The 23482-nt window shown below is 36.1% G+C and overlaps 1 protein-coding gene across 1 annotated transcript; it reads left to right on the forward strand.

Moving 5' to 3' along the window:
• Positions 1 to 22509, forward strand: si:ch211-122f10.4 (cathepsin A-like). Its single transcript, XM_051931651.1, has 11 exons — positions 1 to 305; positions 3456 to 3567; positions 6091 to 6228; positions 10470 to 10628; positions 11056 to 11147; positions 13234 to 13318; positions 13983 to 14135; positions 14685 to 14815; positions 16756 to 16918; positions 18505 to 18594; positions 20450 to 22509. Exons 1-11 carry the CDS (start codon positions 139 to 141, stop codon positions 20531 to 20533), a joined length of 1374 nt encoding a protein of 457 aa, XP_051787611.1. The 5' UTR covers positions 1 to 138; the 3' UTR covers positions 20534 to 22509.
• The last annotated feature ends 973 nt before the right edge of the window (positions 22510 to 23482 follow it).

Here is a 23482-nt window from a genome sequence, read left to right on the forward strand (position 1 = left end):
GTGACTACATGAGGTTACAGTCATATGATTTGAAAGTTGCAAAGGCTCGTTGACACTTTCATTTGTCTCGCTTTCTCCTCCTTTGCTTCATTTTAGCAAGAAATCCAGGCCGAATCGCGTCCAACGCTCCCGAAAAATATGCTCTGTTGCATTCTTTTGGGTTTCCTTGCGCCCTTCTTTATCCAAGTAGATGCGCTTTATGATCCCGACGAAGTGACATATCTTCCCGGACTGTCATTTAAGCCTAATTTCAGGCAGTGGTCGGGATATCTGCAGGCATCCCCTGGAAAGTACCTTCACTACTGGTAAGTTACGTTCTTTTATTTCAACACAACAAATCAATAACCGAAGGCTCGATTGAGCGCATTAAAAAAAGGAAGTAGCCGAGAACAATCATTGTGTCATTCTTAAGATGATATGTAACGACCTTAAAACTACATTACATTCGCCTAATTTGTTTTATTGTTGTACTTACACTTAACTCTTCAATGAAGTAGTCTGTTCTTGATTTTATGCTAGTTGTTTTTTTCCCAAACATAATTTGATTCATCCTGAAATCGAACTGTGTCTCTTGGGTTGACAGGGACTTGAGGGGCAACCAAACTAGCAGAAATTTGACGGTCTTCAGTATGCATTCTATCGTTGTTATCAATCAGTGTATATTGTTGTAAACAGTAAAAGTCGATTTAGACGTTATCCGCAAATTTTCAACGTTTTTGTTTGTCACTGAATTAACGAAAATTATTTGGGTATGTGATGTTACCCAATCCTGAGCTGGCTCCTCGTACCCAACGCTTCAGTGCTATCGGGATAGACTCTGCGCCCGCGCGGTCCTAAATTGCATTATTATGTTAGGTCACATAAGTTATGTAATAAATTTACTTAAATACTTTGTAATATTGTTTGTAAAAGGTTTTTAATTTTTGTATCAGGGAAGGCATTTTACAAAGTGTGTTGATCAGTTGGGCCCTTGAGCAAGGCCTTTAACCTGCAATTGCTCCGTCCTGGGTATGACGTTAACCTGCCTACAGCCCTTCTGCCAATGGAGTGCAATCACTTCTGGTATTTATGAGATTCGAACCGGCATCTTTCCCAACGCAAATCACTAGCCTCAGAGTTACCACCTTGGTGGGTAAGTCATCCATCCATCCATCCATCCGTCCATCCATCGTCCAACCCGCTGAATCCGAACACAGGGTCACGGGGGTCTGCTGGAGCCAATCCCAGCCAACACAGGGCACAAGGCAGGAACCAATCCCGGGCAGGGTGCCAACCCACCGCAGGACACACACAAACACACCCACACAGCAAGCACACACCAGGGCCAATTTAGAATCGCCAATCCACCTAACCTGCATGTCTTTGGACTGTGGGAGGAAACCGGAGCGCCTGGAGGGGACCCACGCAGACACGGGGAGAACATGCAAACTCCACGCAGGGAGGACCCGGGAAGCGTACCCAGGTTCCCAGATCTCCCAACTGCGAGGCAGCAGCGCTACCCACTGCGCCACCGTGCCGCCCGGTGGGTAAGTCATGATTTCTAAAATCAAGAGTTAATCATCCTCATTATAGATGTATCATTAAAACACATTTTCACGTAATCGTAAGTAACCACTTATTATAAAAACAATGAATGTTTGCAATAACCTTCCATCCATCCATCCATTTTCCAACCCGCTGAATCCGTACACAGGGTCACGGGGGTCTGCTGGAGCCAATCCCAGCCAACACAGGGCACAAGGCAGGGAACCAATCCTGGGCAGGGTGCCAACCCACCGCAGGACACACACAAACACACCCACACACCAAGCAGCCACTAGGGCCAATTTAGAATCACCAATCCACCTAAACTGCATGTCTTTGGACTGCGGGAGGAAACCGGAGTGCCCGGAGGAAACCCACGCAGACACGGGGAGAACATGCAAACTCCACGCAGGGAGGACCCGGGAAGCGTACCCAGGTTCCCAGGTCTCCCAATTGCGAGGCAGCAGCGCTACCCACTGCGCCACCGTGCCGCCCGGTGGGTAAGTCATGATTTCTAAAATCAAGAGTTAATCATCCTCATTATAGATGTATCATTAAAACACATTTTCACGTAATCGTAAGTAACCATTTATTATAAAAACAATGAATGTTTGCAATAACCTTATATACATTAAATAAAAAACGTTACTTATGTCAAAAATATATTTAGTAACTACAGCCTTTTACTAAGAAAACGACCAGCAGTAGATGCATGTGTTGATGGTCCAGAAAAATTCACTTACAGACATGAAAATTCTCAAATGACAGCAAGTTACAGGATGTAAGAGAATGCTTACAAATATATTAATTCTAATCACAATAGTCACACAATTTGTATAAGGGGCCCGACTGATTTGACAAGACATTCTCTTCTACTGCAGACTAAGGAAAAAATATTTTTTTACTAAAGAATGAATCTGATGGCCCTAATTCTCACAAAAATCCAACCTCATTGAAAAATTAATGTACTTAAAAAATGGCGAAAACCACAGTGATGTTCTACATTTAATGCTCTGAAAGGGAGACCTTAGTGCCAGTGTATGAAAGTTGCAGAAGAGCCCAGACAGAAGCATGAGCTGCACTATGGTTTGAGTCTCAAATGTACTTTTTATTATCTTGATCTCACTTATGTTTTCTATCCAAAAAAAGTATGTTGAAGAATAATAATCCATACTACTTAAGTGATATTTAAAATTAAAACATGGCTTATTTTTATAAAATTGTTTTTTTTACCAAGAGAAGAAATATTGTCCCACATTGTTCACACATTTTAAAAAATTTCTCACTATTCAAATTTCACTCTGCAATACCATTATTTATTTTCAGCTTTGCAAACATACCCCTAAGCCATGAATAAAATGTTTTCTCAAACTAGAAGCTTTGCTCCTTTTAAGTAAACATATTCTGAAAGTTTAAAATGTTTTATTTCACAAGTACACTGATGTCTCCTTAGTGTCCATTATAAGAACCTCAATTATACACAAAAGGACCAGAGCTTAAAATTACTTACCTGAGCAAAGCCACTGCTAATACTTACTAGTAAGTAATAAGAGAGCAACACTGCATTTTACTGAATGTTGACATTTACTGGACATAATAATACAGTCTAAGCTAAAGTACTTCTTTTGTGGCATTCTTTTTATTATATAATACCTACACTATCTTGGTTTCACAAACAAATAACCTCTACTTCAAAAACTATGAATCTTACTTAAAGATAAAAAACTATTGCCATATCCAGAATATAAAACATTGCTTTGAGTGATGGCCATCTTGCCAGAAAGAAATAAAGACTATTATTCTGATGTGGGAATTATTTCAATATTTGTATCCTTTAAAATTCTTTCTTTCTTTCTTTCTTTCTTTCTTTCTTTCTTTCTTTCTTTCTTTCTTTCTTTCTTTCTTTCTTTCTTTCTTTCTTTCTTTCTCAGGTTTGTAACATCACAGCGGGATCCAGAGAAAGATCCATTAGTACTGTGGTTGAATGGAGGACCTGGCTGCAGTTCATTGGATGGATTTTTGTCTGAAAATGGACCTTTCTATGTAAACATCTTATAGCATATATACTAACATGATATTGTAGAGAAGGGTAAAACGTGTTTGATGATTGATAAACAAAATTTAGGATATTTGTTAGAAAAAATGGAAATGTGCTTAAAGAAATATTAACCTGAAAGATTAATACATTGGATCATAAACATTTTTTTGGCTAGAGTACTGATATCCACTCAGCCCAACATAGCTTGTGTTGAGATGTAAGGCTCCTAAGGTCCTACTCTGGACTACACTAATTTATTCTATGTATCTAGAGTTATATGTGTGAAGAAGTATCTCATAACAATTGTGAAAAAAATTCTGTTATCCATCATCTATCATTATCTTCATGTTCTTGTTAAAACAAAAAAAGATTTTAAAGGAACTGATGTCATCGACTGTAGTTAATTGATCCATCCATCCATTTTCCAACCCGCTATATCCCAACTACAGGGTCACGGGGGTCTGCTGAAGCCAATCCCAGCCAACACAGGGCACAAGGCAGGAAACAAACCCCGGGCAGGGCGCCAGCCCACCGCAGGTAGTTAATTGATATATACATTTAAACATATCTGCGATCTCACCTCCAAATCACCTCCCTTTCTTTTCTTGTAAGTGATACTCTGCAATTCTAGAACTTGTGTAATAGTTTTTCTCCAGATTTTACATAAAACCATTTGTCCTCCTTATAAAATGGGGCCCAAAACTAGACAATAGCGTGTTTAAAGCTGCAATATAACTTTTTTAACTTGTACTCAACAAAGCATCCTAAATATACAACCCAATATCCTATTAGCCTTTTTAATGCTTCTGTAACACTGTCTGGCTATGGTAAAAGACAAATGTTGTGAGAATCGCCGGTATGATTCAATACATATTTAGACTCCCCACAATGTTGTAATTATAGTTTAGAGGTGCCATTTAGTTCTAGTAAATTCCACTTGCCTCATGTATGCTCACATTATTTCAGATCTACAACTCTTGATTTTTGAATAATTCATCATGTTTTCCCTCTGTGCTGATATCAAGAAGGTTGCCAGTTCAAATCCCATTACTGCCAGAAAAGATCCTACTTGAGCAAGGGCCCTTAACCTGAAAATTGCTCCAGGGGCGCTGTACAATTGCTGACCCTGTGCTATGACTTTCAAAGGTAATGCAAAAAATGATTTTCCCTTTGGGATTAACACAGTATATCAAATCAAATTAAAATCAAAAATTACAGATTCACTAAATTGTCACTCACATGCTTTATTATTATGTACTCCCCTTACTGAAAATGGCAGCTACACCAGCACTGATTACTCTGGGACCCACCTTTTGACCTAACCATAACCACCTTTGACCATAACCCACGATTTTCTGTGCCTAAACTTGTTCTACACTCCTTTGCACATTGAGCTTGTGATCTGTATATTCTGTAATTTGATATTTTACCTTATCCAAATCATTTTGAAAGTCAAGTTTAATTATATTATATGCTTTGTTACAATCAATTAGCCTTGTTCAAGATTTAATTGCATACTAGTGGCTATCTTTTAATGTGCTGAACCTAACTTTATAATTCACTTTTGAATCATATTTAATTGATTCCATTAATTTGTCTCTGATGTACACCACTGAAATATTTTGATATGTAAGCAGTCTCACATAGATTGGTGATAACAGAAAAACAAAATTGTAGTTGGTGGGACTGTAGTGCCAAATAAAAAAATATATTTGAATTGATCCAAGATTTAAGATTCAAGATTTCTTTGTTTGTCAGATACACAGTTATTCATATACAGCATACAGTGAAATGTGAACCTGGTTCACTACTCACATTATGCAAAACAGAATAATAAGATAAATATATAGGGGACTAGAAAGCAAGTAAGACTGAATAAAACAGCTTAAAAGTTAAATATAAAATGGCTGAATAGAAATATCAAGTGTTAAATATAAACTAACAATATCAGAATCAGATTCACAACTATTGGCCAAGTATGCTCGCATATAAGGACTTTGACTCTGTTTCTTGACAATTCCCCAAGTAGAGTTACATGGCAGACATTTGATAAGAACACACCTGAGATAAATACAATACAATATAATATTGTATATCCAAATCATAAATAATACTATGTGTAATTTATTAACCATAAATTATATTGGTATTCAATTACAGATTGACATGCTACAGGACATGCAGGTTGGATGTGTTGTTTAATGACCTGTCTAGGCTTGAGGGGACCAGTTAGTCTTTGAGGTTTTGTATTTCTTTAAACAAAGCAATGGGGTCTTCTATCCATTCTTTACCTTTGGGGTTTTACTAAAAATGTGCCTTTCTAAGTAATAAAGATGTCTATGATTTTTTTGGGATGTCTCGCTCTATATAAACAACATAAGAGTATAAAAAAATGGGAAATAATTTGACTTAATGTTCTAAATTTACATTAGAAGTGCTATCATAGCCTGTGTTGGTGTATTCCTATTTTGTAATTCGTACTATCATCAAAAATGCCTGACACACGTTTTCATTTTATGTGCTGGCAGGTCAGTGAGGATGGAGTCAACCTTTATATGAATCCATACAGCTGGAACAAAATAGCCAATGTGTTGTACCTGGAGTCTCCTGTGGGCGTAGGATTCTCATATTCAGATGATAAAAATTACAGCACCAATGATGATGAGGTACAATTACAACATTTTTGGACTGTAATATTCAGTGACCTGTTTACATAATATCTTCATGATTGGAAAATAATTTGAACTTTCTTTTGGAAGACAGCTCACCTCTTATATTTCATGTTTGATCTTTTGAGTTTTAATACCCTGCATAGTCAGTAATCTTGAAAGCAAGTGATTTTTACATTGGTCTGAAAGAGTAAAATTGAAATCTGTTAACAATGAACCCGTATTACAAACTGAAAGTAAATTCATAATAGTTTTGAATTAGGTGACTTGTAGCTCTGAGATCTATACTCAGAGTGAAGTCTGCAGGATTGCTAGTTTAGTTTATGGCACATTTAGTTTGTTGCTCACCCCTTTGATCATCATGCCGGCACTTTCCCCATAGAACTGTGGTGATTATCAATGCCCGGTCTTTTCCTATCTGGTGCCATCCAGAATGATGGCGTGTCAGTATTGCATTTCTACCATTTTGTTTTGAGAATGTCTTTGAAGCTGTTCCTCCACTGCATTTGCTTTGAGTGATTTGTGAGAGGAAAACTTAATTTTGACTTTTGCATCTGACTTCTGGACAGCTTGGTAGGTTCTGAAAAGCTGATTGTGTTGTAAGGAAGGGATATATTTTAATTTATGGAAAAAGTAAATAAATTCACACAGAGGATCAAATAAACCTATTTCACTTTCTCTCTTTTATGAAATAACAGAAACATGGTCACTTCAATAATCAAAATAATACAATGACTATATAAATGCAGGTATGAAAACAAGACAAACCATAAATTGAAGCTGACGTAGTTTCTCTATCTCTTTTTTTGTTACAAAGGGCTCAAAATTTTATGAATTATATTTCCACGTTTAACTCCAGATAGTGATTGCAGGATATATTGTTCACTGTGGCCAGGCTTTCAGATGCTCTTAAAAAATCTTTAATGTTATTGGTTTGTCATTGGTGGGGTCTTAAGGTGACCCAATTCCCCTTTGTACTCTTTACCATGCAGATCATAACAAAATGCCCCAAATCTCATACTCTTACCACACTGTCAGGATTAAGTCCTGCTGTAGTTCAGTACTTCCCCCCACTTTTTTACATTCTATAACCCAGGCGACTAAATAGAGTAGTAGAACAGGCAGGAGAAAAATTTACAAGTGTATTCATCAAGAGTGGACAAATCAGCAGTCTGGACACCCGAGACTACCAGTTTTTAAACTACAAACTTGCAAAGCCCAGCAGACTACCAGATGTTTTGGATACTTGGTCCATGCAATATTGTCTTAATCACAAACAATTTGATAAAAACAAAAGACTAATTCTTCATCTGCAATGGACTGCTGTAACCCCAGTCTAAATCCTGGTTTATATTTGACACGTCTATTTCGGTTCTGAAAGTAGCACAGCAAAAGTGACATCAGTCACAGTAACATGTGCTGGGTTTTCTGTCTGCGCTGAATTTTTTTCTAACTACACAGCGATGCGGGTGCTGTGCATGTACCTTAAATGGTGAATTCCGAGGAGAGGCTAGTTACATGTTTGCCCCAATGTTGAATGAAGGGCTGAATATAAAGCAACAGGTTATCAAAGTTATTCGAAGTGCTCATCAGTTCTGATGCTTGGCCTTCGATGAGCATCATATGTGGACCCTTGCCTTGGGAGAAAGTGTGCTATATGGGTTGCCTTTGACCCTGAGTGAGTGAAGTGAGATGGAGCTGGGTGGCGTGTATGAGCTTAGGAAGATACCTTTTAGGGCCACGTCCCAGCAGTCTGGCTTAATGCGGCTGGTTCCATTTCTCTTTCTCTCTCACCACAAGTCATTGCAATACATTTTAAGTCCACACCTAATACTACAGTGGTTTTGACATGAAAAGTTAATAATACTAGGAATAAAAGTCGTACATTGCAGTATATGTCAGTAGTGCATATTCTAGTACAATAAAAATAATGCCAATATCAAACATTTTTCAGAGCGGAGTGCTGTGGGCATCAAGTTATAGCTTCACTACCAACTACAAATACTGAAATATTGCTTGCCAATGCTTCCCAATTTGTTTACATTATTGCATGTTACTTCTTTCTGATTCGTTTTTGTGTATTGTATTTGTTTTTTGCGTTTTCTGGTTTATGTTTCAAATTTGTTTTTGTGCTTTCCGATTTCTTTCTGTTTCCAATTTCTTTTTGCATTTTCTGATTGTTTTTGCATATTCAATTTGTTTTGCATATTCCGATTGCCTTTTGTGTATTCAATTAGTTTTTGTGTTTCCAGTTTCTTATTGTGTTTTCTGATTTGTATTTGCATGATTTAATTTGTTTTTGCACATTGCACTTCAGGGCAACCGTAGTAATATGCCCAAAATTAAAAAAAATAAATGATTGTTGATGAAATAATAAAACCTGATAACATGCTACCAGATGGCTGTCTGCATTAATGTCTGTTAGGTTAATGTGGTCCAGCATGGCTCTTGATCCAGCATTGTGCCTGCATAGGACAGCAGAAATGGCTTTTCATCAGGATGGATTAATTCTTATATCAGCACTTAATTTAAAAGAAACCCGTGGCTTCTTCACACATCTCTTGAATCACAGCCCAAATTCTAGTCCAACCTTTCCTCATGGAGGGGGAAGGAGTGTCATAAATTTTAACTAACCAATGCCAGCCTGTTAATTGCCATTTATCTCAGCCCACCTGTATTGCCTCAGGCTTGCTGACCAGTATTCTCCACCCTTGCATCTACAAAAATGTTTATCATGCTAGATATTATCAATTTTTTCTTTGCTTGATTTGTAAACATCTCACAACCACATTTACTTAGTTTGCGTCTGAATATATTTTTGGATGATCTCATAGAAAGCACAGTACAGAGCTGAATTTAGCTTTTGTGAGCTTAATGAAAGGAGCTCATGCTCTTATTAGCTTAGTTTTCCTATTATATTTGGAGAAAGAAACTTCTCCAACATGCACACTTATTTTAAGCTAAAGTAACACCAAATACCATAAATACATATGCTGATATGTTTCCTGGCATTACACTAGAAGAAAGATTACAAGCAGTTTTTGCAATATTAGACTCAGAACCAAATACTTAGTCTTTGTCCATTTCCTGTCATCTGCTTTATTGTTAGATTTGACTGACACACATGGAAGCAGAGTGTATGTTGTAGTCTTTTGTTCGGATCTCTCCATTTAGTCATGGTTGGGGGGTCACGAGTCATGTGGCTTGATTAGTGAGGCTGGAGTTTGCATAGTGGAAGTTTCCTCATAGACGTCACAGACAGATTAACTAAGGCATACAAAATATGGGACCTATAGTCGCCTTCAAGAAGATGAAAAATTTCAGAAAAGTGTGTATTTGACAAGGAGCTGGCAGCAATGTAATCATCAAAATGAAATAGATCTTTTTTGGACTTTGGCTGTCAGTCATTGAATAGCTTTTCATCAAGAGATCCAGACTGCATTCAGAGTCCATTCTTTCATGAGGTTGTACCTGTCGTCTTATAAGATCAAAGAGGTCATTTATTGAGAAATTTCATCCACCTACTACCATGAAGAATGCAAAAGATGTTCAAAGATTTCACACAGCAACTATACTTCATGAACATCCTTCAGTGTATGTCATGACTGAACCATAGGCATTAGCCATGTCAAAAAGGCCCTGTTCACATGCCATGGGGTCAGACACAGGCATATTTATGGTCATGTTGCCTAATTTAAGGTTGACTCTGACCATGCCTACCACAATTGGATTATTTCAAGCCATTTTTTCCACTTTGATTTGTGTGGGACTGCAATCATTTGACAGTCAAAATGGCATCCAGTGACTACCAACTGGTATATTTAAACAGGCTTCTGACACCTTCAGTTATTGACCTCTTTTTTTTTTTAATCTCACTTAGTTCTTTTACTATCATGTTTTTCATGACATTTTTGGTTGTGTTTAAACTTTTGTATTTATAAACTATGCATGTGCTTTCGAAAATGTCCTTACCTACTTCTTGGGTTGGTTTACTTTTCTCATTCATCTAAGGATATTTTAGTCTTTTGAAGTTTTTCAACTTCCATGTTATTTAGGTGTTTCTATAAAATGGTCGATTATTTCTCCTATCTTGGTCTATTCTTTTGTTTGTTTTGGAATTAAGTGTAAATCGTGAGTATTTTCAATGGCCACTCATAAATGAGTATGCTTTCTATGCACTCTCCCCTTATTTAAACTAATAAAAATAACTTTTTTTTTTTGTTTCTATCTCTCTAAAGGTTGCAGAAAATAATTATAAAGCTCTGCAGAGTTTCTTCAACAAGTTCCCAAATTTTACTTTAAACGATTTCTTCATTTTTGGCGAGAGTTATGGAGGTATTTATGTACCAACCTTAAGTATGAAAATTGTAACTGGGAGTTCAAAGATCAACTTCAAGGTAATCCAAATTGATTTAACGCATATCATTTTTAGATGTTTAGTATTTTATAATCAGTTTGGAATCGACTTACTAACACTTTCTGCTTGCATGTTGAGCACATGCCAGTTATGAAGTTCACTATACTCTGTACACATGAAAATAATGACCCAAGAAACCCCATACACCAATAATAATGTCAAAAGGAATAATGGCACTGTTTTCACAGTTTGTTTAAGCAGAAACTGTTGTGTTAAAATATTAGCTGCATCTGAAGGTTTAATGGTTATGAAATATAACAAAAAGGGGACAATAATTGTTGTTTCAGTGTTTATGGTGTATGTTGGAGTCCTAATGCATGTATGATACAAGTGTATGGATTGATATTTATGAACATACAGTATGTGTATTATTATTTTTATGATCCTTTATTTTTTGACTGAATTAGGGATTTGGAGTTGGCAATGGATTAAGTAGCTATGATCTCAACGACCAGTCAGCCATCTACTTTGGATACTATCATGGCCTCTTTGGAGATGAGTAAGTATAATATTAAATTAACTCTAAAACACTCTTAAATAAATCTCTGAGCACTTTTTCACACTTATAAATCTGAAAAATCATGCAAAACCTTTACTTATTTTAAAAGATAAACCATATTTTGTTCCAATGTCATGTAAAATTCCTTTTATATATTGCAAATAAAAATAAAAAACTAATTGAGACTAAAGTTGCCTATGATGCATTCAGGGCAGGTGCCAGTCTTATGTCGATTGATGCTGAAGTAGGCTCTGGCTCCCTTTCACCCCAAAAGGTCGTCTTAACAAATATGGTGAAGAACAAAGTACCGATGACTTTCTCATGGCGTGGTGTGAATAGCTTTTGCCTTAACCTTTACCTTTATTATTCGTCAAGCAAATGTAAATAGTACCCAGTAACTATTTTTATGACGTTGCACAGCGATGCAATAGCTATTGCTGTAGGAAAAGTGAGAATTTAACTTGGTTAATTAAATATCAGCTTTGTCTTTGGCAGTGCCAGTAATTACCATAATTAAATAATTTGGTAAGGCTCTTACTTTATTTTATTTATCTTTCACTGTAGGAAGCAGCCTATAGCCGTTAGACTTGTATCAGGGTAACCGAAGCACACTCATCTTAAGAAACCTAATAATACAATTTATTGATAAACGCAATGATTACAGAAATAAGATAACTGCATGTATACAGTATAGTGACATATGAGATGCAACAAGGCAGACGAGACAAACAAACGTAACACAGTAGAAGCTGGCTGCTTAGAGGTTTAATTTATCTTGACACAGATAAACAGTTTTATAATACCAAGTCTATAAGGATGATGCCTGGTGTTACATGGAGCTGTTGCTGTTGCTGCGCCGGGTTCAAATGGAAGATTCTTCTTGCATTGGAGTGCATGCTTTCTCTTTGCAACATGGTCATTTGTACGTAATATGCTGTGCTTTTCTCAGTTAGGTTTTTTGCTGTGCCCCCTGCAATTTCATAGGGAAAAGTATTACTCTTTCTAGCGCAAGAGTTTAGATGAGGAAGTAGCCTTCTTGAAGTAATGGCTGCCCTTCTCAGCCCACTGGCAAAGGGCTTGGCTTGGCAGAGTTGATCTCAGGTTTCAGCTCGCCAAAGAGGGAGCTGCTCATCAGCTCTTAGGTTTCAGAGAGTGCAAGAGGTCATTTCAGAGAGTGCCCGCAGATTTTCTCCCCAGACAGATGAGTGCAGCTAGTTTTTGAAGGAAGTTGTAACATCTTGTGAGAAGATTAAAGTCACTTCCAGTTACAAAGTCAGTGCCTGCTCATCACTGCATTATTTTGACAATCACAGTTGTCACTTATTGAATTATAGCTCTTTGTTCAAACTTCAGTGTCCATTTAATGCCTTCTGGTTTGAAGGGGCCTCTGCAAAGATGCCAGTTCAAGACTGATTTACACCTTTGTTATCAGATGAAGTACAGGCTGACACTGGTACTGACTCCAGTTGAGCCACATACTTTGGAATATAAATGGGGATGCGGTGAAACTGCATCCTGTTATTTCTGTTGCTTTAACAGGCCTTGTATACCAGTAAAAAGCCAAGTAGAATGGGCAATGCCCACTTTGTCCTAGACTGTCTTTGCCTCATTGGTCTAGGTGACTGAATTTGAATGCAGTATTGGACACTCTCTGTGTGGAGTTTGCACTTTCTTCCTGCATGTGTTTTTTATTTTAGTATAAAGCCTCCCTATGTCTGTGAGTGTTTTCCCAGGGTACTGTGGTTTTCTTCTAACATTCCCAAAAATGTGTGCATTAGACTAATTGGTAGGTGTATTTTCACACTGTGTGAGTGTGTGGGTGTGTATATGGGTACTTTGGTGCTGTGGTGCCCTGCCCATGGCTGATTCCTGCCTTGCAGTTGATGCTGCCAGGATAATGTGAGCCTAAGCAGAATTTAGAATATTAATATTTAATCATACCATGTGACTCTGAAACTTAAAGTTGTTTGGCCAGGGGTTGGGTGGAGAGCTAGAATTAATCAGCCATTTTTTCAGTAGCATATGCAATATTATTACTGAAATAAATAATATTGCTTGAATTGTCTATCAAATTCATTCTTTTTAGGTTGTGGGCTAATTTGAATAAGTACTGCTGCAAAGATGGGATCTGCATTTTCTACAATAGTACCGTAAAAGAATGCATGGATTCGGTAGGTTCACTTTATATGTCAAGAATGAACAACAGTCTTTTAAAGTTTGTGCAATGCTATGGAAAAAATAGTGTTTATTATATTGTCCATTTAGGCACTTCCATCTCTTGGTGATCCAGTCAGCTTTAGCTTATCATATTTTTGCTTTGCGACTGTGTAATTCACTTTCTATTTATTTTTTTTAACTTTTCCAAGTGTCTGTGCATTCTCTAATGGGCTTTCTTTTGCCATAATGTAGCTATTTTATTAACTTTATCTAAGCTACACACAGTTACAAAATGCAGTTTGCCGTGACTGATTTGTCAGTCTTGTGGCCCATGGTATGCACAGTAATCCTTTTGTGCACCATAGCTCAGAAAGGAGTGCTTTTCATTGGCTCTAGTTTGTTAACAGTTCAGTAATATATATTATTGCTAACATGTTCTACATTATTTAGTTTTTGCTTGCACTCTGCTTTGTGAACTGCAGTAGAGTGTCCAATTTCCTAGTGTGCTATTGAGTCAGAATTGTTGATTATTTTGTTACTTAGGCAGTAGGACAGACTCCATTATAAAATCAGGGATGACTTATTCCTTCCTTGAGCTTTTGTTCATTTAATTGTAAACTGGAAGTGAATTCAGTTTTATTTAAGACTAACATGACTCCAATAATTTTTTGCATTCAGGTAATGCAGGGATTCAGCATTTTGTATGATAGTGGCCTAAACATGTATGCTCTCTACTTGGATTGTGCTGGCGGTGTTGGTCCATACATTCGCTACATTAGAGATATGGAGAATCTGTTTAGGAATTACAAATCTTACTGGACTAAAAAACAGGTAGGCATGACTTGCTTTTAATATACTGTAGAGAGTTAAAATTTCACATTATTATTTTAAATAAAACAACTGTATAGTTAACTAGTCAAAGATGGAGCTATTTGTGCTTTATTGTTAAAATATGTTACTTTTTAACATTATAGTGGTTAGTGCGTGTGCCTAAAAGTTCCAGACTCATGAATTTAAAGTTTGGGCCCAGGCAAGGCAAGTGCAGATTTTCCTTGTTCTCAGAAGTCTGCATATGGTTTTCCTAAAGACGTCCATGTTTGGTTAAGTGGCAGTTCAAAAAGAGCTTGGAGTGTGTGTGCCCTGTGAGGGACTGGTGTCCACACTGGTTCACTGGTACATGCAAACCTTCTGGGACATACTCCAGCCTCCAGTAACTCTAAACTAGGTAAGCTGACCAGAAAATAGATGTTTGGATAGTTGTACTGTAAGAATCTACACCAAAACATGGAATATGTGTTTTGTATGTACAAAAAACTTTGTTATAATTGACTGTTGTTCTGAATTCACCATTGACATGTTTTTGTCTCTCTACATCTATAGGCTAATGAAAAACGTCTAAAGTTAATCCCACCTTGCATCAATGCCACTGCCCAAACTAACTGGCTGAACAGAGGCGATGTACAAAAGGCTCTTCATATTCCAGATGTCCTTCCACCATGGGAGCTCTGCAGGTGATGACTTTTTCACAATGATATATGAGGCAGTAAGAATCTTTTTAAATTGAGATTTGTGTAGAAATGTTGCTTTGAAACAATCTGGTTGGAATCTTTACAGTCTTAAAAAAAATCTCAGTTCAGCTTGTATGGTACATATAATGTGATGAACATTAAACTCAACATAACAAGTGTTCATTCAAAAAGTCTTGTGTTTTTCTGACTGCAAATGTGTGGCAGAGGCATGCATTTTCCATTCTACATGTCACTCAAATAAAATGCCTATCTATCTATCTATCTATCTATCTATCTATCTATCTATCTATCTATCTATCTATCTATCTATCTATCTATCTATCTATCTATCTATCTATCTATCTATCTATCTATCTATCTATCAAGAAATCAGAGCATTCATTTTTGAAAGGTAAGTAATGCAGTGATTTGTCAGTGTACCTGATTTGCTTGGTAGAATTCAGAGAAAGTAGTACAACTTCAGTCCTTCTATGTACATTTTGTATCGAATGCCATCACAGTGCAAATTTTGAAAACTGGAAACAAGATAAAAAAAAAGCAAAGCCAAACTCCATTAGTGTAAAATACAGGAGTGTTGCAGGACACAGCAGTCTGCTTGAATGTTATTTGTATTATTATTATTATTATTGTTTCCATTTATTATGAGTATTATTTCTGTTTAGCATAAAATTTTATCTAAGCTAACTCTTAACAGGCCAAATATTAGAAGTTAAGTAGAGTTGTGCTTCTTAACTGTGGTTGCATTGTACAACTGGCCAGCAGGAGGCAGTGTGCCCTTGTTGTCTTCCTGTAGTCTATTTCATGAGCATGTCAGTCGAGAATAACTTGAAAACATAATAAATGAAAAATAAAAATGATCAATAATGATAAATAAAATTTAATTCATGAATGATTACCTATACAGTCACAGATAATAAAGGAATAAAAAGGTGTTTTTAAACATAAATATTGCTTCAAATTTGCCTTTGTTGTGCTATAAAATTGAAAATAACATTTTGCAGCCTTTGAATAAATATTTCTGTTCCCATGATAAAACTGTAGACCTTTAAAATAAAATTATAAGCAGTTTAAAAAATGTTAACCATATAAAAGATCAGGTGTTCCCAATTTGTTCAAGCATAATTAACAGAAGGACTCATATCAGGGATTGCTTTGCTTTTACATGTTAAATTTAGATTATAAGGTCTAATGTATAAAAGTAAAGCACAATGCATGTACAGTTATCCAGCCTTGGCTACCAGGAAGTATAAGCAGCTGACCTTTGGACCCTAGCATGACTCTGAACCTCACCCTTAGCAACGCCATAGCAACTGCTGCAACAAAACAAAATGGTGGCATTCAAGGTCAAACAAAATGGTTTAAGATGGGTTTTTAGGGGCATCTGTGATGTAAATTCATCAAACACGTAAAATAAAAATATTTCTGTTATGTTATTGAATGTAACTTACATTTTTTATAAAATTATTATTGTTTTATATCATACAATTATTGTGAATTAGGGCTGTTTTTTATACAGCTAATGCAGTGAGTAAATAACAATGGGTTTTGCATTGCAAGAAAAACAGTTACAAAGAGGCAGCATGTGGGTTAAGTGGTTGGCGGTGCTGATTTACAGCTCTAGAGTCATTGTACAAATGCTGAATCTGTGTGGTGCACTATCTGTGTAGTATTTTCATACTCTCTCTAGCTTTCTGTTCACTTCCTAAAAATATGCAGGTTAGTCTGATTAGTGATTTTAATTGTCTCACTAATAGTGATTGTTTTCAAGTACATTAGTGTGTCCTCAGATAGACAGAAACCATATACCAGGTTGGTTCCAGGCTTGGGCTCTCTGTTGACAGAATAAATAGAAATTTGTATAAGACTTGCAAACATATTATTGTTTTGTTTTCCCCCTCTGTTATTCTTTCTTCATTATGTAGTGACACTGTTGGAAGCCAATACGTGATAAATTACACAACTATGGGGGACTTCTACTTGAAATTGCTGGCCAAGGGCCTGAGAGTATTGGTATACAATGGAGACACTGACTTGACATGCAACTTCCTAGGGGACCAATGGTTTGTTGAGGGGCTCGACCTAAAGGTAGGAGAAGTTTATTTGAAGTAATGTTTCTGGACTTTAGACGTCATGATAATGTGTTATTCTGACAACAAAAAAACGATTCCATGAGAAAACTATTGAGGGATTATTTGATTACTCATACAGTGCAAGAAATGAAATTTAAGCAATTGAAAATTTTTCATATTAAGCTATCATATCTTTATTTCCTTATTGTAAGATGTATTGACTTATCAAGAATTTGCATTTAGGATTATTTAGCATGTTTTAAGAAATTGTGTCAAGTAAATTTTCCTTAATTAATTGGCAGATTGTTTTGCTAAATACTGGCAAAACAACTTCCATTTCAAGTTGTTTTTATTTTTTCTAGCTTTTGCAAATGCATTATTTGTAGTGTATATTCTAATTGAGACTTTCTAATGCTTAGTGAAATCCTAAGGGCAGACTGAATGGTGCACTTTTTCTTTTTTTCAGAATTTATTATGGATTATATTTACCTCACCAATATTTAAGATAATTTAACAGTAATGGTTATTTTAAAAAGTTCCACATGACCCATTTATATCCGTCTGATTCTCACTTTTACCCCCTGAGTTCTGAGTAGGTCCCCTTCTGGGTATTCAACAGGCTTATCATATTTTTTTAATTCATGGCTCTTGGGGATCACTTTTCAGTCTTTACCACTTTCAGTACTCATTTTATCTTTGAAATGTTTTACCAGAAGCCTAAATTGCTGCTCCACATTCATATTTGCCCAGCTACATGACAGTGCAGTCTAGTGGTGAGGACATTGGGACTGTAAATCATAAAAATGCCAGTTCAGTCCCAATTAATGTGTCACTTAAGCTGCTAGTGGACCAGTTAGAACTATCACAACTGTTGTACTGTTCACGTGTGAATTTTAGGTTACTTTGGAAAACTGATAGCAAGCACATCTTTCAACGTAGTGGACTAAGTGACACACTTTTGAGTTCTTGGCAGACATTTTGCATACAATACCAATAAAAATAGATTCATTACACCTGCATGTTTATTAGTATTTCAAAAGTAGGATTTCAGTATATAATAATACTGTATTTGTTCTATTTGTGAATTATACCAAATGCCTTTTCACTCGGCAGGGAAACTGATAATTTACTTTTTGAGATAAACCAGGAGATTTATGCCAAAGGCAAAACAAATAAAAATAAAATAAAACAAAGCCACCAAAATCCAGATGAGAGGCAAAAATCACAGTCAGTAATCGGGCAAGAAGTCGAAAACCATGCAAGACATGAAAATAACCATAAAGAAAATTCAAAAAAAGGATTAGATGGATTTACCCAGAGATAGGATAAAGCTCAGTACAAACGATGACCTTTTATCCTGTCTACTGATTAATTTGAGGTCATGACCCCAGATACCACTCCCCTAGAAACATGGGACGTGACCCTGACAACAGTATGCTCAATGGCTTCCATTATAGGAAAAGGCTGTTAGACCATAACATTCAGCCCTGATCATGACGTTTCTCCTATGTGAAAAAGAGATTTCTGGATGTGAAGGTGTTTGTGGTTCAGAACAAGTCCTGGAATAGTTTCTCATCTGTCTGTGTTTTTCTTGTTTTTCAGGAAACCACAAAATACCAGGTCTGGCTTTATGACAAACAGATTGCAGGCTATTATCAGCAGTTCGGAAACATCACCTTCCTGACTGTAAAGGTGATTGTCAAGGGCATTTTAATCGCTTGTATATAGCATTATTTATTGTTACAAAGTGTTTTTAATTTTTTTTAATTTATTTTTTTTAAATATTTTTATCGTCACGACAGTGACATCATTGTGTCACCATTTTGTGTATCCGTTTTTTATCAGCACTGCAATTTTGTGTGTCTTTTTGTTATAATGTGTGGTTCCTAGGCATGTCATGAATGTACCATGTAACCTATGACATCATGGTGGCCATGATATATAGGATGAACTTTAAGAATTTAAAAAGAAGAAGATTGCTCCAGAGTGCTCTACAATGACTGACCCTGGGCTCAGACCCCCAAAGATCATTCGAAAAGACAATTTCCTCTTGGCATTAATAAAGTATATCAAATCAAAATACTTTACAGGAGATTAGTGCTCATGCAATCAAACTGGCTTATTAGGGAAAGGTGCTGGTTTTGAATTTATTTTCACTTTGGTTTTGTCCTTTCAGTTTTAGTGAAAGATCCAGTCACTGGCTTGTATTTACTCTCGCTAACTACAGTAACATTTCTATGTTTTTGTCCTCAGAGACAAACCTTCTTCGCTCTCTGCCACTCACTATAACAAACTATCGGCATACATACTTCCTTTGTCCAATATGAGCAAGTTGGAAATTGGAGGAATGTGAATATTTTTTTAAATGGTATTACATATATGAATATGCTCAATATATTTTATATTAAATTTTGTAATTTAATATGTTTAATTTATGTTATATATAAAATTATTTTTGTAGTTTTTTATATATTGAATATAGTACAATACAGTATATTTAGATTTATTAAAGATTTGCCTTATTTATTCCTATAATCACTCATTTCACAGTAATCAGCATCTCCAAGTTATTAGTCCAAATAAGCCAAACCCATTGGTCCACTTTTCCTAGAAATACAATAAAACCTTTAGCAATGCATACTGTATGGCTGATGCCAAAAGCATGCTGAAACTTTAGTAAATAGTCTTCTAGTATTTAAGTTTGCTATCAAAAAAAAAAACTTTTTTTAATTATATTATCTTTACACATGAATAATAAGGACTATTTTCTGTGGCAACATGAAATGAGCCAGGCACACAGAAGAAAATCTTCAAGCTTTGTTTTTGATAGGCTGTAGCACACAGTTGTCCTGTGTCATAAAGGTGGACTGACTCCATTAGAACAGCTTTAAGAGCACACTGCACAGACTCCCAGAGTCAAGTAAAAACTCTGCTAATGGAAATATAGGTTATTTTCTTTTTCAATGTCACAAATTTAAATATTTATTATTTACATAATGCAGTTATCCAAAAATGTACAAAGGATTTTTTTTTTTAAGAATTACACTAGATAGTGTTGTCAGTTGGTCATTTTCTAACTTGCTTAGTCCTGAAAGGGGTCATTTTTTTCATGGTTGGGTTGCTGGAGCCTGTCCCAGCTACCATAGGGCAGAAGGCAGGAACAATTTCAGGACAGGGCACCAATCCATTGCAGGACGAGCACACACACTCCTCAGCTTCACACTAGAACCAGTTTAGTATCACCAATCCACTTAACCCACTTGTCTTTGGACTTTCAGGTGAAAAACACGGGAGAACATGCAAGCTCCATGTAGGGAGAACCTTGGACACAAACCCAGGTCTCCTTACTGTGAGGCACTTATAATGTTTCATTGCTATTTTGAAAGCTGTGGTAATTTAGAGGTGTCTGTTACTGTCTTCACCTATGAACATTAAATGGTCAAGAGGCTGTGATAGGCTGTGGATTAGTTAAGAAAATCAATAAATAGATATTCTAAAGATGAGCTTCTCACTATTGCTTTTTCATTGTGTTTTATTTTTTTTTCAGGGTGCAGGACATATGGTGCCACAGTGGGCACCGGGCCCAGCATTGAAAATGTTCCAGTCATTCCTAACAAATTCTCCCTACTGATCAGAGCTACTTCTTGGAACTTACATCAATTAACTTAGCAACATGAGAATCTAAATTAACTCAAGCTATTTTTGTATTGTTACTAAGTAACTTGATTCTGCATTTCTGTATATTTACTTTTCAAAGCAGCTCTTAAAATTCACTTCTGTAACAATAGCTACTCACACTGTAATCGTTTTGCGGAAATTGCAAGCTTTGCTCAATTCACAGCTCAGCTGGACACTGTCTGTGGTGTGCACATTCTCCCGGTGTGTGAATATTTCCAAGTATTCCCATTTTCTTACACTTCCCAAACCCTGCTGGTTAATTTTAATTTGATTTTTTTTAAATTGACCCAGTATGAATGTTTGTGAGTGTGAGTATTAGTACTGTATATCATTTCCTGTACTTGTGTCTAGTTCAGGAATGGCTTCTGCTTTTTGACCAGAACTGTTGGAATAAGGTATAGTGTCCTGTACCCTCATAATGGATCATACAGGCTTGGGAAAAAGGGATGAATGCATGTAAAGAATGCATTGGTAAGTGCCTTAAGTGAACTGCAATCCTAGTTCTAAGGAAATGTTGTAAAGCAATGAATTTAACTCTGGAAGTAAGAATTAATTTTAATAAATGTAACAATATAGTGAATTTTAAAGAAATTTAGGAAAGGAGTAAAAAAAGGAAATCTAGAATTTTCTTCTGTAATTATTCCTTACATCTACAAATTTTGCATGTTTGACACAGTAACATAACGTGTAATTAATGCAGTTTTTAATTTTAGGTAATACCGGATTAATCTTCTATATTTATAAATTATACATTTTTTTTACTAAAGACACATGTCCTCCATGACTGTTGAGTACTTGAATGTTAAAGTAAAAGTTAAGAAAGAAAACTATTTTTTTACTTCAAATTAAAGAATATTTACTGCCTGTATGATTTTAATAATTTCTATATTTTGATGATTGAATTTATAATCTACTGTATGTGGTCTATCTCATCCTTTTCCTCTTTGTGCCATTATTGAATGGACAGTAGTTATATAATGTAATATTACCACATTTGGCATATAATTTGTTGCTTCTATGTTATGGAAAATGTATTCTGAGGTTTCTCAAGTAAGGCAGACAGAAGTTTAGCGGTAAAATAATTATATTCGCTAATCATGGCACCAGAGAATGGTGATGTGTTGCATGTTGATTAGCACATACAAGTAAGAATTTCATTATACTCTGTACACAGGACAATAATTACCCTACAAACCTATATGTATGATTTATTATGATTATTATTAGTTAATTTATTTATAAATCAAGGGTTGAATTATAAAACAACAAAAGAGGCTGTCATAATCCCCTTGTCAAACTAGCACTTTAGCTAGCATTACATGCTGCCTTGTTTCTTCTCAAGAGTCCAGAGTGTATAATACATTTAATGAAAGAGGATTTTCTCACTGTAGTGCATTGATAATAAACTAGCAGTAAAACCTGAGAAGACATATAAGATGAAATAATGTATGTAGATGTGCTACATAAATAAATATATTTCACAGTTTAAAATAAACAGCTCCCCGTGACCCTGAATTAGACAAAGTGGGTTTGAGAATTATATGCTACTAATCATTCTCACCACATTTTGAAAAGTTTGTAGTCAGTGTGCTGCTAATGACTGTGAACTGATCCGCTGTAAACAGAAATATAGGAAACTGTAAATCAGAATCATTTAACATTCTCAGAGTTCAGGTGAGCTCAGCCTTGTTCTGTGCACATTATAGCTGCATTACTTGTTTGGGGTTTTTAAACCATGAGAGAAATTTGTTTCAGCAATATGGCCTAATGGCACAAACTTGCATGTTCAGTCCCTAGGTTTAACACATAACAATTGATAAATCGCTTTATCTGCTTGTGTTCTAGCTGTAGTTTTCTTGAAATGAAAATTCCAATGTTTGTAAATTGCTTTGAAATGTTCAATAAAATGAATTCTGTTTTCCATTTTAACTTCTAAGCTATTCCACTCTTTTTAGGCTGTGTGGTTGCTGGTGGAAAACACAATTATCTTTCATTCTTTTCTAAGATGAACCAGATTTTTCCATCCATCTGTCTATTTTGTAAACCCACTTATCCAGAACAGGGTTGTGGGAAAGATGAAGCCTGCCCTAGTAAGTTTTGGGAATAAATTAGAAAAAAATCGCTGGATATGGCGGCAGTCCATTGCAGAGTAAACACGCACAAACACACCTCATCCAACCAATTTAGCATCAGCATTCCACCAAACCTACATGTCTTTGGACTGTTAGAGGAAACCAGTGCACCCGGAGGAAATCCACGCTGACATGAGGAGAACATTCAAACTCCACACAAAGAGCTTGAACCCTGGACTTGACAATATGCTTCTCCCACTATTATTTATATTGTGAATACTGTTACAGGGTGCACTGTTTTGGTTTACATAAGATACATTTGTTTTTCCAGTTGTATTATTTGTTATCTGCTTTTGGTAACAATTTTCTTTTGCTGAGAGTCAAAAGGTAATGTATAGTACACACACACCAACTCATTTTGTACCAGTTCCTAACAACTCAACAGCATGTCAGTGGGTTGTAGAAGGAGGCCAAAGGCCACAGGGTGAAAACTCAGGCTCTGCCCAGAAGAAAATCAAAATGGGAACAATTGTCTATGAGACCTCCACACCATGAAAATGCCTAGCACCTCATTTTGAGGAGAGCACAAACATTACCACTGCTGCCCAAGTCTTAAATTTAAATCTGTATGCATTTAGAGTTTACAGGGAGGTAATTTGGTTTCCTTTCACATCCCAAAATGTGCCCTAAATTGGCACATGTAAGTGAGTGGAGTGAGCTCCCTTCCTGCTTGCCATCCAGTGTTGCTAGACTCATTCCCTGACATACATGAACACTCAATTTGGATGGCCCGCCTAGTCTAAGCTGATCTTAATGATTAGCTTGACTGT

The sequence above is a fragment of the Erpetoichthys calabaricus genome, chromosome 9 (genome assembly GCF_900747795.2).
Source record: "Erpetoichthys calabaricus chromosome 9, fErpCal1.3, whole genome shotgun sequence".
Classification (NCBI taxonomy): domain Eukaryota; kingdom Metazoa; phylum Chordata; class Cladistia; order Polypteriformes; family Polypteridae; genus Erpetoichthys; species Erpetoichthys calabaricus.